Source organism: Loxodonta africana, chromosome 6 (genome assembly GCF_030014295.1).
Source record: "Loxodonta africana isolate mLoxAfr1 chromosome 6, mLoxAfr1.hap2, whole genome shotgun sequence".
NCBI lineage: Eukaryota > Metazoa > Chordata > Mammalia > Proboscidea > Elephantidae > Loxodonta > Loxodonta africana.
In genome coordinates, this window is record NC_087347.1 from 74,722,297 (window position 1) to 74,738,948 (window position 16,652).

General features: G+C 41.9%; 1 protein-coding gene across 1 annotated transcript in view; it reads right to left on the reverse strand.

Moving 5' to 3' along the window:
* The window catches only part of METAP1D (methionyl aminopeptidase type 1D, mitochondrial), an 88,363-nt gene extending 72,484 nt beyond the window's left edge, over positions 1 to 15,879 (reverse strand). The window contains 2 exon segments of the mRNA XM_003405982.4: positions 14,315 to 14,390; positions 14,392 to 15,879. Coding sequence (XP_003406030.3) covers positions 14,315 to 14,390; positions 14,392 to 14,751 — 436 coding nt within the window. The 5' untranslated portion in view covers positions 14,752 to 15,879.
* Positions 15,880 to 16,652: the final 773 nt, after the last annotated feature.

Consider the following 16,652-nt stretch of genomic DNA (forward strand, 5'->3'; position numbering starts at 1 on the left):
GATGTCAGAGGAGAATCTGAAACTTGCTCTTGAGGGTCGAGCAGCTAAAGCAAAAGGAAGAATTGATGAAGTAAAAGAACTGAACAGAAGATTTCAAAGGGCCTCTCGAGAAGACAAAGTAAAGTATTATAATGACATGTGCAAAGAGCTGGAGATGGAAAACCAAAAGGGAAGAACACGCTTGGCGTCTCTCAAGCTGAAGGAACTGAAGAAAATTTCAACCCTCGAGTTGCAATAGTGAAAGATTCTACGGGGAAAATATTAAACGACGCAGGAAGCATCAAAAGAAGATGCGAGGAATACACAGAGTCATTATACCAAAAAGAATTAGTCGATATTCAACCATTTCAAGAGGTGGCATATGATCAAGAAGCGATGGTACTGAAGGAAGAAGTCCAATCTGCTCTGAAGGCATTGGCGAAAAACAAGGCTCCAGGAATTGACAGAATATCAACTGAGATGTTTCAACAAACAGATGCAGCGCTGGAGGTGCTTACTCGTCTGTGCCAAGAAATATGGAAGACAGCTTCCTGGCCAACTGACTGGAAGAGATCCATATTTATGCCTATTCCCAAGAAAGGTGATCCAACCGGATGTGGAAATTATAGAACAATATCATTAATACCACGCGCAAGCAAAATTTTGCTGAAGATCATTCAAAAATGGCTGCAGCAGTATACTGACAGGGAATTGCCAGAAATTCAGGCCAGTTTCAGAAGAGGACGTGGAACCGGGGATATCATTGCTGATGTCAGATGGATCCTGGCTAAAAGCAGAGAACACCAGAAGGATGTTTACCTGTGTTTCATTGACTATGCAAAGGCATTCGACTATGTGGATCGTAACAAACCACAGATAACACTGCGAAGAATGGGAATTCCAGAACACTTAATTGTGCTCATGAGGAACCTTTACATAGATCAAGAGGCAGTTGTTTGGACAGAACAAGGGGATACTGACTAGTTTAAAGTCAGGAAAGGTGTGCGTCAGGGTTGTATTCTTTCACCATACCTACTTAATCCGTATGCTGAACAAATAATACAAGAAGCTGGACTATATGAAGAAGAACAGGGCATTAGGATTGCAGGAAGACTCATTAACAACCTGCATTATGCAGATGACACAACAACAATAATAGTTAACGTTAATTAAAAGCTTATGTGTCATGTGTCAAGTATCATGTTAAGCTTTGTTGTGGCAGCCAGGCTTCAAGATGGTCCCCAGTGATCCCCACCTCCTGGTACTCATACCCTTGTGTAGTCCCCTGCCACACTGTACCAGGGTTGATCTACATAACCAACAGCATATGGCAGAAGTGATAATACGTTATTCTGAAATCAGGTTATAAAAGACTGCGGCTTCCTTCTTGGGCACTCTGGTTCTCTCTTGGACCACTAGTTCTGGAGGAAGCAGGCTGCCATGTTGTGAGCAGCCCTATGGAGAAGCCCACATGGCCAGGATCTGAAGTCTCGAGCCCATGAGGAACTGAAGTCTGCCAACTGCCACATGACTGATCTTGGTAGTGAGTCTTTCAGCCTCAGTCAAGTCTTGGGAAAACTGCAGCTCCAGGCAACAGCTCAAATGTAGCCTCATGAGAAATCCTGAGCCAGAGGCACCCAGCTAAGCCACTCCTGTATTTCTGGCCCCATAAAAAATATCATAATAGGTGTTTGTTGTTTGAACGTTCATTGGTAGCACAGCAATAGATAACTAATACAGCTATACATGCATTATTTCTTTTAATCCTCAAAACAGCTCAGTAAGTGGACCAAAAGCAAAGAAGTTTCCTGGATAAACTGAATGCTTCGAAGGTCAGCGGAGCGAGGGCGGGGGTTTGGGGACTATGACTTCAGGGGACATATAAGTCAATTGGCAAAATAAATTCTATTAAGGAAACATTCTGCAGCCCACTTTGAAGTGTGGCGTCTGGGGTCTTAAATGCTAACAAGTGGCCATCTAAGATGCATCAATTGGTCTCAACCCACCTGGATCAAAGGAGAATAAAGAACACCAAGGTCACAAGATAATTATGAGCCCAAGAGACAGAAAGGGCCACATGAACTAGAGACATCATCCTGAGACCAGAAGAACTAGATGGTGCCCGGCCACAACCGATGACTGCCCTGACAGGGAGCACAACAGAGATCCCCTGAGGGAGCAGGAGAACAGTGGGATGCAGACCTCAAATTCTCATAAAAAGACCAGACTTAATGGTCTGACCGAGACTAGAAGAATCCCAGTGGTCATGGTCCCCAAACCTTCTGTTGGCCCAGGATAGGAACCATTCCCGAAGACAACTCATCAGACATGGAATGGACTGGACAATGAGTTGGAGAGAGATGCTGATGAGGAGTGTGCTACTTGTATCAGGTGGACACTTGAGACTGTGTTGGCACCTCCTGTCTGGAGGGGAGATGGGAGGGTAGAGAGGGTAGGTAACTGGCAAAACAGTCACGAACGGAGAGACTGGAAGGAGGGAGTGGGCTGACTCATTAGGGGGAGAGTAAATGGGAGTACGTAGTAAGCTGTATATAATTTTATATGTGAGAGACTGACTTGATTTGTAAACTTTCACTTAAAGCACAATAAAATTAAAAAAAAAATAGCTCAGTAAGGTAGGTACTCTTCTCACTCCATTTTACAAATAAGGAAACTAAAGCTTAGAGAGGTTAACTAATGCATCCAAGGTTCCACAGCTAGTAAGCGGCAGAAAGTAAGCGGCAGGGTCAGGATTAAAACCTAAGCAGCCTTAGCCACTGGAGAACCCATATTCTTAGCCACTGTTACACAGCCTTCCTCATATTACTTTTATAATCAGAAAATGTAATAAAAAGGTATTTTTATGCCTAGAAAAAGAAATTCCCACTCTTCTTTCACTCCTGTCTCAGAGGTAAAGGCCCCCTCCCTACTTCCGAGGGAATTTTCCCCCTTTCTTCCTGTTCCCTTCCATCTCTCTCAGGAAGCCCCTGATCCCTAGAATCTCTGGGGACCCTTCTTCCTTACCGATTTCCCTCCTTCCCTCTGACTATAAATGTATCCAGGGCCTCCTCTATTTAAAAAACAAAAAATATGTTCCCACAAAAACTTGTACACAAATATTGGTAACAGCATTATTCATAATAGCCAAAAAAGTAGAAATAACCCAAATGTCCATCAACTGATAAATGGATAAACAAAATGTCATATATCTATATAATGATATATTATTTGCCAGTAAAAAGGACTGAAGTACTGCTACATGTTACCACATGTATGAACCTTGAAAACATCATGCTAAGAAAAAGCAGCAATGAAAGATACAAACTGTATTATTCCATTTATATGAAATGTCCAGAATAAGCAAATCCACAGAGTCAGAAAGTAGATTCATGGTTGCCCAGGGCTGGAGGAGCGAGGGGGATTGGAGACAGATCGCTAACTGGTATGAAGTTTTATTCTGAGGTGATGAAAATGTTCTAAGCTTGATGGTGATTACTGCACAACTCTGTGAGTATACTAAAAACCACTGAATTGTACAGTTTAAAAAGGTGAATTTACTTCAATAAAGTTTAAAAAAGAAAACCTTCACACTTCTCTGTCGTAACTATTACCTTTCATTCTTCCTTCCACTGCTAAAATTTTAGTCTAAGTCACTATGACCTCCTAGTGGCCAAATTCACCTACCTTTTCTGAGTCATCCTGAAACTTCTCGCTGAGACTTTTCCTGACTAGGCTCCCCTCTTCTGCCAGCTACTTCTCTTCTGCTTTGATGGTTCCTTTCCTTCCTTGCATCCTCTTTCCCACAAGTTACCAGGTCCTGATGACTTCTCCTCTGTACCATTTCTCTAACATCCATCTCTCCCTTTCTGGCCCCCAGTCACTGCCCTAGTTCAGGCCCTTCTCACTTTATTTCCACCACTATCTCCTAACTGACTGCAATGGCTTTCGCCTTCCAATACAGCCAGAACCTTACCAGCAGCCGAATAAAATGGAGACATCTTCTCAGCTGTTAAAAACCTTCAGCAGTTACAACTGGACTAAACCAAAAGCAAAGAAGTTTCCTGAATAAACTGAATGCTTCGAAGGTCAGTGAAGCAGGGGCAGGGGTTTGGGGACCATGGTTTCAGGGGACATCTAAGTCAACTGGCAAAATAAAATCTATTAAGAAAACATTCTGCATCCTACTTTGAAGTGTGGCGTCTGGGGTCTTAAACGCTAGGAAGCGGCCATCTAAGATGCATCAATGAATCTCAACCCACCTGGATCAAAGGAGAATGAAGAACACCAAGGACACAAGGTAATTATGAGCCCAAGAGGCAGAAAGGGCTACATGAACTACAGATTACATCATCCTGAGACCAGAAGAACTAGATGATGCCCGGCCACAACCGATGACTGCCCTGACAGAGGACCACTGAGTGAGCAGGAGAACAGTGGGATGCAGACCCCGAATTCTCATAAAAAGACCAGACTTAATGGTCTGACTAAGACTAGAAGGACCCCAGCAGTCAGGGTCCCCAAACCTTCTGTAGGCTCAGGACAGGAAACATTCCCGGAGCCAACTCGTCAGACATGGATTGGACTGGACAATGGGTTGGAGAGAGATGCTGATGAGGAGTGAGCTACTTGCATCAGGTGGACACCTGAGACTACGTTGACATCTCCTGTCTGGAGGGGAGATGGGAGGGTAGAGGGGGTTAGAAGCTGGCAAAATGGTCACGAAAAGAGAGACTGGAAGGAGGGAGCGGGCTGTCTCATTAGGGGGAAAGTAATTGGGAGTATGAGTTTTTCAGTTTTTTTTTTCGAGTAAGGTGTATTTAAGTTTATATGTGAGAGACTGACTTGATTTGTAAACTTTCACTTAAAGCACAATAAAAATTAAAAAACAAAAAACCTTCAGCAGTTTCTGCTGCCTATAAAACAAATCCTAGACAGCGGGACTGTACTCAACAAATAAATTTCAAGGAAAAAAGAGGAAAAGTGAACGTATAGATTTTTTTTAATATACAAGTTTCCCCCTGCTATCCAAAAGTAGAGTGTTCCTATGAAACATTCCATAAGCCAAAACAGTGTAAAGCAAAGAAGCAATTACCATTAATTTATACGAGAAAAATTTTTGAGTGTTTCCAGACCCAAAAAATAACCTACTAAATCATACCAAGTAACACATAAAATCTAAAATAACACTAACATATAGTAGAGCAGGAATGATATGAGAAATACACAACCTATATAAAGTAAAAATAATGTCACTGTTCTGGGTGTGCACTGCCTCCTTAATGGCTCACTGCAAAACAAACGCTGAATGCTATTTCACCTTTTTTTTGTAAACGTGAGAATCCTCTTTAGATTTCTTTCAGTGAGCGAAAACTGGTACTCATGTAGTTCTTTCACAAAAGTGAAGTGGTGTAAAGCAAACTTTGAATAGTGGGGGATACCTATACTTCCTCTTCCAGCTATGTTGGTGTAACTGGTATCGGAATTCGCTCCTGTCTTAAACAATTACAAAACTAGATAAAATATGTGAGTCAACTGTGTTTTGGCACTGGACATTGGACAGGACATGACGGGGGATCTTGAAAGAAAAAGAAAAATACACAGGGTGAGCCCCACACTGTCCTCAGGTTTCTGCCTGGGGAACCTTCCCAACTACAGCATTGGGAGGTGGAGCCGTGTAAAAATGACATCGTATCAGACCTCTTCGTCTAACTTCAGGAGGGGAAAGGAGAATCAAGGTCAGCATCAGCCTAAAGCTGAACGCCATAAGATGGAGGTCAGACATACCTCCTCTCTCCAACCTTTTTACCAATTCTGGCATCAGCCACCCTCCCACAGCACTCTCTACTTCTCTTCTGGGCTTGATAATTCATTGTAGTAGCCACACAGAACTCACAGACCACAGTCACTATTATGGGGTTTATTAGGAAAGTAACAGGTTACAATCCAGGGTTAGGATCAACTTGGAAGTAACAGGAATGACTCAGGATACAGCTATTTAATCAGGACAGCTTCTTCTGGGCCATGCCCCCAGGCAGGCATCTCTCTCTCTCAATCTCTCGGCCCCGCTTGGGAAAGCATTATAAAGCTCTTCAGCTCCTCTAATAAGTTCCAGGAGGCACCACACTCTGCCAGGAAGCCTCTAGTCCGAAGGTGCTCAGCTCTCTCACTCCCTGAATCCGCAAGCCTAGCCTGCCAGTCTCTGCTGTTGCCATCTTGTGATATCCCCAGTGTTACAGCTCTGTTTCCTGGGACTAGAAGGTTCTCAGCACAGTGACCCTGGGTCCAAAGGATGCACTCTACTCCTGGCTCTTCTTCTTGATGGTAGAGAGGTCCCCCTCCAACCTCTAGGATTTGCTCCTTTTAAGCCTAGTGAGATGACAAAACTGACTAATCCCCTACAAGGGTTGTGTGTAACTTATTTTCATTAGCAAAACTGTCCAAACCCCTTGGTTGGTCACAAGCAACTTATTTACATAGTCCCACTCAATCATTTTGTGGGAGCCACAAGACCATGGCTAGTAGGGCCATGTTAAAGCAGTTCACTGAACTACAAGCCCAAGCAGGGCACAGGCCCTTGTTGCTTAACTCTGGCTGCTGAAGCAGCTGGAATTTGTGGGGCAGGGTGCAGAGGAATTTGAGTCTTGGGTGACACTGTTTAAATTCTACTGATGAAGAGTTGCTGCAGGCTGAGAGCTGAATAGATTCCAGAGGTTGCAGTGCTAGAAGTTCCAGCCCAGGCAGAGTGGAGAGACCTGAGTCCCTCGGGCATTCAACTGAGTCCTCAGAAAGACTATGACTTAAGAGTAACAACTAGCAGAGCAGGGGTGGGCAAATTAAGGCTTGTGCACCAAATCTAGCTTACTGCCTGTTTTGTAAATAAAGTTTTATTGGAACATAGCCACGCTCATTTGTTTATATACTGTGTATGCTGTTTTTGTTCTACATTGACAGAGAACATATGGGCCACAAAAGCCAAAAATATATACTATTTAGTCCTTTACAGAAAAAGCTTGCCAACCTCTACAACAGAGTAAGGTCCGTACCCTAGGACTAAGGACAAAACACAAATATATCTACCCTAACAAAGAATAAAACCAAAGATGGCTGCATCAAAAGATGTGCCAGTAATTTCATTGCCTGCCAGAACAAAACTCATTTTAAAGGAAAAAAAAAATAATCTCCATAAGATATCATCCATTATGGCATGCATATAAGTAAATATTGTATGACATGCGAAGCAAGAAAATTTGACCCACAATGAAGAAGAAGAAGAAAAAAAAGCAGTCAATAAAGCAGAAACAGACTGTGAGATAACCCAGATGATAGAATTAACACACGAGGACTTTAAAACAGCTATTATAAATATGTATGTTCATGCTGAATAGGCAAATATTTCGATACATATATTTTTTACACAATAACTCAAACAAAAATACATATATTAAAGTACTTAAAGAAAAAGATGGACATAATGAGTGAACAGGTAAGAATCTCAAAAGAGAAATGAAAACTACAAAAAAAATGGAAATTCTAGAACTGATAAGTGCAATACATAGAAAAAAAAGCTCTCAGTCTTTTAAAGATGCATAATGAAAAATTTACAGATAAAATGATATGATATCTGTGATATGTTTCAGAACAACCCAGCTCAGGCGAGGGTGGCAGGGGTATAGATGAAACAAGAGTGGCTACAAATTGATGACTATTGTAATTAGATGATGGCCATATGGGAGTTCATTGTACTGTTCTCTCTACTTCTATGTATGCTTGACATTCTCCACATTAAAAAGCTAAAAAAGAGAAAAAGGAAAAAAAAAAAAGTCCAACCTCTACAAGAGCAAGCGATTTTAACTGTAAAACAAGATGTTGAAATGAAGTTCTGCATAGATATTACTCCTCTCCTATATTCATCAAATTCCCTACGATATGTAGTACCCACTCTGTGATGAATTTTCACAGATTTCACAGAGGGGCAGTTCACAAAAACTGTGAACATTTGGGTGAATGTCATTCTCTCTTTCTCTCTAGGTATCTATGTCTATACACTCAGACACACACATACACACAGATATGGATATTTGATTTTACAAAAAGGGATTATTATACTAAAGTATTCTATAGTTTGCTTTTTACAAACAATATATGTTGTGAACATTATTTCACGTCAACAAATACAGGCAACATCACCTTTTTTAATAGCTGCATAGCATTCATTATTGAGGGTCTACATGCCCTGTACATTCACTGAACTTTCATAATTTCAATGGGAGACATGAGTTATCTGTGTTATACAAAGTTGTTTCAAGCTGAAGAGCATTAGAGTATATATAGTTTTAGGGACACACATCACTTTAGGGACTTTAGGGCCATGATTTGATTCTAAGTCTGTCTTAATCTACCGTAGAAACAAGCCATATTATAATAGAGTTTGAATGTATTTTTTAAATGTATCATACAGCAAAAACCCATTTCCATCCTCTGGCTATCAACATGAATAGAATTTAACTAGGTCAGGGGAATCTCCTCAAAACTAAGGCTACATTTTCCTACAGAAGCTATGCAAGACAGCGAAGATCTCGGACCAGTTGACAAGTCTAAATTCATGATGTACAACAGCCCCTCCTCTACCTGGAGGTTAGATTTTTAAATAACCATTATCATAAGAGAATTCCCAGTGGAAGAATCGAAGACCTTAAGCAAGGGTCACAAGTGAACAAAAGCCCTTAGAAATACTTTTTTTATATTTGTTAAAATAAAATTATAAAAATAAGTAGACAAAATATTAGCAGCATTATATACATCTTAAATTATAGTAATGAGCATATATAAGTAAATTCCACTTATCCTTCTTTGATCATGAATCTTAAAGATGTTTCTTTCCCATGTTATCAATTACGCAGATAGTTTACTTTGTTGCAGAAAATATGCATAGTAAAAGACATTTTCCCTCAGGTCTGGCCCTATCCAAACATTCAAGGTCTTTTGTACTTCACTTTTTTAACTTTTTTTTTTCTCCCTTGGATAATAAAAATCATACCTGCTCAGTGTATAAAATTCAAATATATCAAGTACAAAGAAAGTAAAAATCAGTGCAATGCCACCATCTAGAAATAACAGCTATGAACAATTGAGTGAATATACCAGATACCTCTTTATGTATATACACATATAAGAAGACATAATGATATAATTACATAAATAAGATCATATTATGCCATCCTATATGCTGCCTTTTCCTCTCAATATATGTCAATAACTATAAACAGAACATCTACATCATCTTTTTTTAATGGTTACGTATTATTCCATTGCATGGAATTATTGGTGAGCCATAATTTATTTAACCATTCTTTTACCTACTGGCATTTCAGATATTTCCCAGTTACTGTCATTATACAATTACATTCTTGTTCACACATCTTTGCACACTCAGCCTATTATTTTCTTAGGATAAATTCTTAGAAGCAGAATTGTTAGATAAAAGGTATGCATATTTTACACCTTGATACATATTGCTACACAGTCTTCTGGAAAAGCCAGGCTATTTTACACTCCCACCAACTGTACGTTTCTGCTTGGATGTCCTACTGGACTTGCCCCCATCTGCCCTTCCCTCCTCTCACAGGCTTCAGCTCCCTCAGTATGGATTGTAGAAAGATAGCAGGACTGTGCTCAAGTCCAAGGGTTTACTTTCATCAGCTCCCTTCATTTCTCCCATGGCTACACTGCCTAAATCTTGAGAATTTCTTTTAGATTTCTTCCCTTGCCCATTCCCAACCTCTTTTTTCTAATTATCTCCAATAAATGTGACTCGCAACTCGGGTTATCTGGAATGAATTTCTCACCACTGCCATAAAGGTACACAGAAGTAAATTGTCTTAAATTATTCTTGGAAGGAGATGGAATACAAGAAAGAAAGGAGTAGTAAAGTCCCTTAGCCTGTCACATGAAGAAAGATGACATTTAAGGACAAATTACTCTTTAGGCCTATCACATAACTTTTGTGCACACTATTGCTATAGGAAACTGCATTTTGAAGGCCTTTCATTCAGTTATGAAACTGAGTACCTACTATGTGCAGGCCCTGTGCTCCAGGCCCTGGGGAGACAGAGATGAAGAAGACAAGTTCCTTGCCTGTAAGCTCACATTCTAGCTGCGGAGATGTGTAAACAAATACTTTTGAGATAAGTGTACATATTTTATTACAGGGCAGTAAGTATTGTGATAAAGGTATGTTCTAAGTTCTATGTAAGTACAGTGGGTTAGTTCAGCCTGGGCAGAGACAAAGAAAACTTCAATGGAGAGATAGTATTTAAGTGTGGCCTTAAAGGATAAGTGGTTTGCCAGGTAAAAAGGGCTACTGCAGGCAGAGCAACACCCTGAGCAAAATTATGGAGTCCCACAAATGGTGCACCCTTGCAGAGGTATGAGGAAGAGGAACTGGCAGGAGATAAGGCTGAAAAGGTAAACTGAGGCCAGATTAGAAACAAGTTATTCTTCCATGCTATGAGGTTCAGACTTTATCTCAGCAATGAGGAGTTACTGGAGGCTTTTCAGCAGAGAAGCATCATAATCAGATCAGAATTTCAGAAAGACAGCTCTGGTTGCAGGGCAAAGGATGGATTAAAATAGAGACCAGTTACAAGGCCCCTGTCTAGGCAAGAGATGGTGAAGATTTATATTCAGGCCATGCAGAAAAACAGAGGGATCCAAGAAATGGAATTTACTGACCCACTAGACACAGAAGCTGAAGGAAATGGTGAGGTGCAAGAGAACTCAAATCCTTTCGCTTGGATACTGACTGGATGGCAATACCATCAATGGAGATACGGTACATCAGCAGAGCAGCAGCAGATGTGGAGGAAAAGAATCATTTCCACACTGAACATGATAAGTTTGAGGGGCCTGTGGGACATGTGGGAAGTCCCTGGGTAATCCAAATAATTAAGAACTCAACTACTAACTGAAAGGTTGGCAGTTCAAACCCACCCAGAAAAGGCACCTCAGAAAACAGACCTGGAGATCTGCTTCCAGGTCACAGCCTTGAAAACACTATGGGATGCATTTCTACTCTGCAACACATGGGGTCACCATGAATCAGATGCAACAGCATTGGTTTTTTTTTTTTTTGGTCGGACATACAGGAAAAGATGCCTAGCAGAAAGCTGCATTGGCATTGGCATCTCAGTTCTGGTGGATACACTATTGATTTTTAAAAATCATATAGAGTAGACATTCATTGAGGCAGATAAGTTGGCTTGGTAAACAAATAGATTAAGTAAGGAAGAGGGCTTAGGATAGAATCCTGGGGAACACTAATGTTTAGAAGCCTGGAAAATGAACTAAGTCTAGGAAAATCAGACAGGAGGTAAGCCAGGAGAGACTGGCTCATAAAAGATAAGGGATAAGAGTGTAAAGGAGACAATATGCCCCCTTCTCACCCGCCCCATTCCTTCCCCGGGCAAAGGATCTTGGGTAGTAGCTTCAGGAGCTAGAACAGGGATTCCGGTAAGGTGGGGGTTACCAGTGAGAGACTAAGCAAGGAGAGTTCCTAAGCCCAGTGGCAGAGATTCTGCATTGAGTGTAGGATTTCCTGCCAGTGCTAATAGCTGGGAATACTTTAGTCCTTAAGACTCTTGTTACCTTCTCTCTGGTTCCAAGAGACTGACCTGACTCTTCCCCTTTTCCACCATCACTACTCACAGTTTCTATCTATGCCTTAGCCTATGATGGAAAAGAATAAGTCTTAACAGTTTCTCAATTCAATAGGTTCCCATTAAATCTGAGCCATATTTATAAAAATAGATCTGTCTACAAAATAAATACATAAGACATGGTTCCTGTTCAACAAAAATTTACAATCTAGCTAGAGATGGGGATGGTGAAAAGAGGTAGGTAACTTCCATCTGTAGGGTATACTATGCTTAAAGCTACAAGCTGAAGAGTCATGAGAGAAACCTCATTGCCCTTTTTAAGAGGTTAAAAAAAAAAAAGTCTTCTTATATTCTAGGAGGGAAAGGTACACAAAGATGCTGATGATGAGTCCCGGTATAAAAAGACTTGCAGTGGTTTGATTTATATCAATCTAGACGGGTGATGTCATGGATTGAATTATGTTCCCCCCAAAATACGTGTATCAACTTGGTTAAGCCATGATTTCCAGTACTGTGTGGTTGTCCTCCATTTTGTGATTGTAATTTTATGTTGACAGGATTAGGGTGGGATTGTAACACCACCCTTACTCAGGTCAACTTCCTGATCCAATGTAAAGGGAGTTTCCCTGGCATGTGGCCTGCACCACCTTTTATCTCTCAAGAGGTGAAAGGGAAGCAAGCAGAGAGTTGAGGACCTCATACCACCAATAAAGCAGCACCAGGAGCAGAGTGCATCCTTTGGACCCAGGGTCCCTGCGCCTAAGAAGCTCCTCAACCAAGGGAAGATTGAGGACAAGGATCTTCCTGCAGAGCCAACAAAGAGAGAAAGCCTTCCCCTGGAGCTGACACCCTGAATTTGGACTTGTAAGCTACTAAACTGTGAGAGAATAAATTTTATAGCAGCACTAGATAACTAACACACAGGTGGTAAGGGGGAAGAGTGAGGAAAGAGAAGCCTTCATGAACCTACCCTTCATTTCAGGCCTAGGGGCTAGGGAGCAGCTGGTACAGTGAAATGTCTTTGGTTTAAAACTAGCTGTGGATAGTCCATAAAGGGGGCTTTCCCTCATCCATCAAGACTTTTTGTTGATAACACATTTTTACTTCTTCTAATCAGAAGATCTGCCTCTTTGTTGCAGCACCACAGGATACAGCAGGATGAGTTATAGGAACCACTAACCTGGCCTGGCTTCTGGTGGTAGCTTTTCCCAAGACTGTCTGAAACACTATTTGTCAAAATCATAAGTGATTAAAAAAAAAAAAAAAGATTAGTATGTTATATTATTTTTATAATCTACAAAGAGATTATTCATATATGTATATTTTTCTCCTCCTCTCCCTTGTTTCCCCAGATCTTCCATACCATTACCTGTAGCACACAAAGTCTAAATGCCATTATTTCTTGTCAAAAGAGGAAACAGAAAAGTAACTTGATTAATGAATAGAGTTGGAACTGGAGCCCAGATCTCAAGAGATGTAAATTTGCATCCTTTTCACAAGGCTGCCCTCTCATGTCTGCTTCTACTTTTCCAACCAATCAGTCCAAAATGCTCCCTTCATCACTTTCCCCTTATACCTCTCTCACCACAAATATTCCTGTGGCTCTTTACTCATCTCCACTAACACTGAAATACTGAGTTATATCCACCTATCAACCTCTCTGAAAATATATTCTTTACTTCTCACACAGACTCACCATACCTGCCCTAACCTGGACGTTGCACATTGATTTCTTTGGAGAGACTATGCCATGCAGTGTTACGTTCAAATACAGATTTTACATCTTATTAGTTATGTGACTTTAGCCATCCTACTTAACCTTTCTAGCCTCACTTTGTCTGCAAAGTGGGAATAATGCTAGCATATGTTAGGTGCTTAACACAGTACCAAGCACTCAAAAGGCACTTAATAAACAGTAGTTATTACTATGAAAATACTATTTACCTCACAGGATTGTTGTTCTACATGCCTGACATCTAAGTAGCCTGTCAAGGGTGTTAGTTCCCCTCTTCCCGCTGTCTTTAAAGCAACTTCCTAGTTCTTTCCAGCAAAGATTCAGAACCAACAAAGATTTCTCTATTCAGCTGCAGCAGTTGTACATTTACTAGAATCTTACCACTCACACATAATAAAACCTATTTAGAGCTATACAGACATCATTTCTCCTCTCCTTAACTTTAAAATTCTGGAAGAGAATAATCACACTTCGTATCTTCCCAAAAGACAAATTGTACCACGTCAAAAGAAGAGTTGTAAAGAAAGCATCTGGTGGGTGTCCAGGCGCATTTCAGGGTTACCTTAGGTTTCACTGCTCCGCAGCTGTAATAAGTAAGTTTGCTATACTAATCACACAACTGAAGGAGGGGGTGAAAACCCACTTCAGACAATATCCCGTAATTCAATTTCCCTGGATTCAGTTGAAAGGTAAAATCTGGTTCAAAGGTGTGACTGCAAGTAGGTAGCACGCAGTGACGTGGTCCAGGCGAGTGAGGCGTGAATAAATATATGTCTGTGTTCCTGCGGCGTGTAAATATGTCATCGTATGTCTGCGCGTCCATAGCACTGAATGTACCTTTGTGTGCAACGGTGTGTCTGAGCGCGGTGTGCACTCTCTTGAGCCCCGATGCGTAGGGAGTGAGCAACCGTGCGGACCCCCACGGGCCTGCCCTCAAGGTGCTTACCTCTGCTGAGGAGCAGGTGGATGCCGCTGGGCGCCGCCATGTTGTCGCCGGTCACGTGGTTACGAGCTCTCGCTCTCCACCCCGCCCCGCCCCGGCCTCAGGAGCAGTCCAGTCGTAGCCCCGCGGAAAACCCGAGGCGCCGAGGCAGCCCGAGGGAAGTGCGCGTGCGCGCGGCGGGCTGCCTGCGGGTGCCCTGGCGGGGGAGCGGCTCCGGCACTGGGGCCAGCAGCGGAGCCTGGGGCCGTCCGAGCCCGCTCCGGCCGCGAGAGGCGGGCTCCAGCCGCGGCTTGCGCGCGCGCTCCGAGCTCCTGCGTCCAGGTGGGATGGAAGAAGCCTGTCAGGTAAGCGTGGTATCCAGTATTTATACCATCAACATTTTGGTGCATGGAAACGTGAAGTTGGGAGGAAAAAATAAAGCACAATCTAGCGTTCAACATAGTACTCTGCGTCTGCCACTTTGTTGCAAATTATTTCCCTGGATTCAGTTGAAAGGTAAAATCTGGTTCAAAGTCACCAGCTGCCCCCTGGCTGCCCCAGAATCTACATTACTCAGCAGAGACTCCAGACAGGACAAGATCTGTGCGCGGCTGCATAATCTATTCTAGGTACCCCAGAGACTTTTCTTTCTCCAGGGACACCTGCCGCTCGGCGGTGTTGACTGGAGTCGTGATCCTAAATTTGACGTTTCAGAATGAGAGGATAACAGCTGTCAATTGCGCTGCCAAGAGATGAAGCCTACAGAAGGCCAATTATGAGTCAAGTGAGGGAGCCGAGGTATCCCTAGTGATGACGGTGCCCATATTTACCAGTCCCACTGATCTTACCTGCGTTGTGGGGTAGATTCCCATCCTGTCACGGGCCAGGTGTTATTCATCTTAGTAGCCTCGGTGCCCAGCACAGAACCTGGAGCCGGAGAAATGTTTGGTGAAGGAACTGAACTCTCCATGGACCCAGTCAAACCAAGAAAGTAAAGTTTCCTGGACTTTAAATGCCTTAGGGTCACTATGAGTCAGAATCAACTCCATGGCAACTACCAACAAAGATTGATAAGGAGTCTCGTGAATGTGTGTGATGTCTCCTAATTAATTTTAAAAATTAATTTAACTACATACTCTGTGAAAAATCCAGACAATTCAGAAATGAATAAAGGAAAAAGAGCAAGTCCCCTTCCTCACTGTCTCTACATATCACAATTCCACTCCCCCGTTAACCACTGTGTGCGTCATTCCAGACCTTTACCTTTTACAGGCAAGCATTTGTAAATACACATATTTAAAAAATTGAATCATACACCTATTATAACTTCCTTTTCACACTCATTATGAATGTCAAATCTTAGAACACTTAGCTCAAGCTCATTCTTTTCAATGACCACATAGTCTCTTAAGAATGATTTTGCCAATTCATTAGCAGTCACATGCTGTACTTCTTGGAGACCCAGTTTTATATACTTTTGGAATGCCTTGAAAGATACATAATGTTCTCCACTGAGATAAATAAGATGTACAGGTTTGAGAATGAAGTGTATTCCTACTGGCTACTTCAAGCCCCACCTTTTTAAAATTCAGATCAATGCCAGGGAGAGGGCTTTTGAATGATGGCAAATCTGTCTTCTGTATAACTGAAGACAGCAATCCGAGTGCAGCAAAGGAGCCTGAGAGTTAGCTAGGCACAGAGTCTCAGGAAGTGTGTGTGTGTGTGTGTGTGTGTGTGTGTGTGTGTGTGTGGGAACCTAGAAGTCCCTAGAGAAATGTCACAAGGCATAAGCCCAATTTCAAACACGTCTAAAATAGAACACGCATTCATGTGACTCAGCTCAGCAGTCTAGAAGGAAAAAGAAAAGGAAAAGGGAACACTTCGATGACTCAGGGGGCACCGGCATAGTGAAACCCAGTGAGGAAATCACTGACAAGTTCAGTACAGAATGTGGATGTCTAGGCTGAGCTAGAAATGAAGCAGGTGTGAATTTGCACAGGTGATAGCTCATTTGGCGAGCCTTGATTTGGCTTATCTCCTCCCATATCCTTCTGATGCTAGAAGGATCAAAAGTTGCCAGCTTTGGTTCTCCAGAATCATCACTTTATGAGATATATGCGTACTAACCAACAGGCTAGACCACTGACATCTAAGAGCCCTACGATTCTCACATTCTGTGATCCTGGGCATTCAGAACATGAGAATGCTTTTATTTAGATGAGTAACCACTAATGAGTCACTTCGTCTCTATTTCATTTCTGCCCATCTTTCCACCTGTGAAATTAAGGTTAATTATGCTATGGTACTTCACTGATTCAAATCTCAGCATTATTCAGATTTCGAATTTGGATTTGGAATTCTT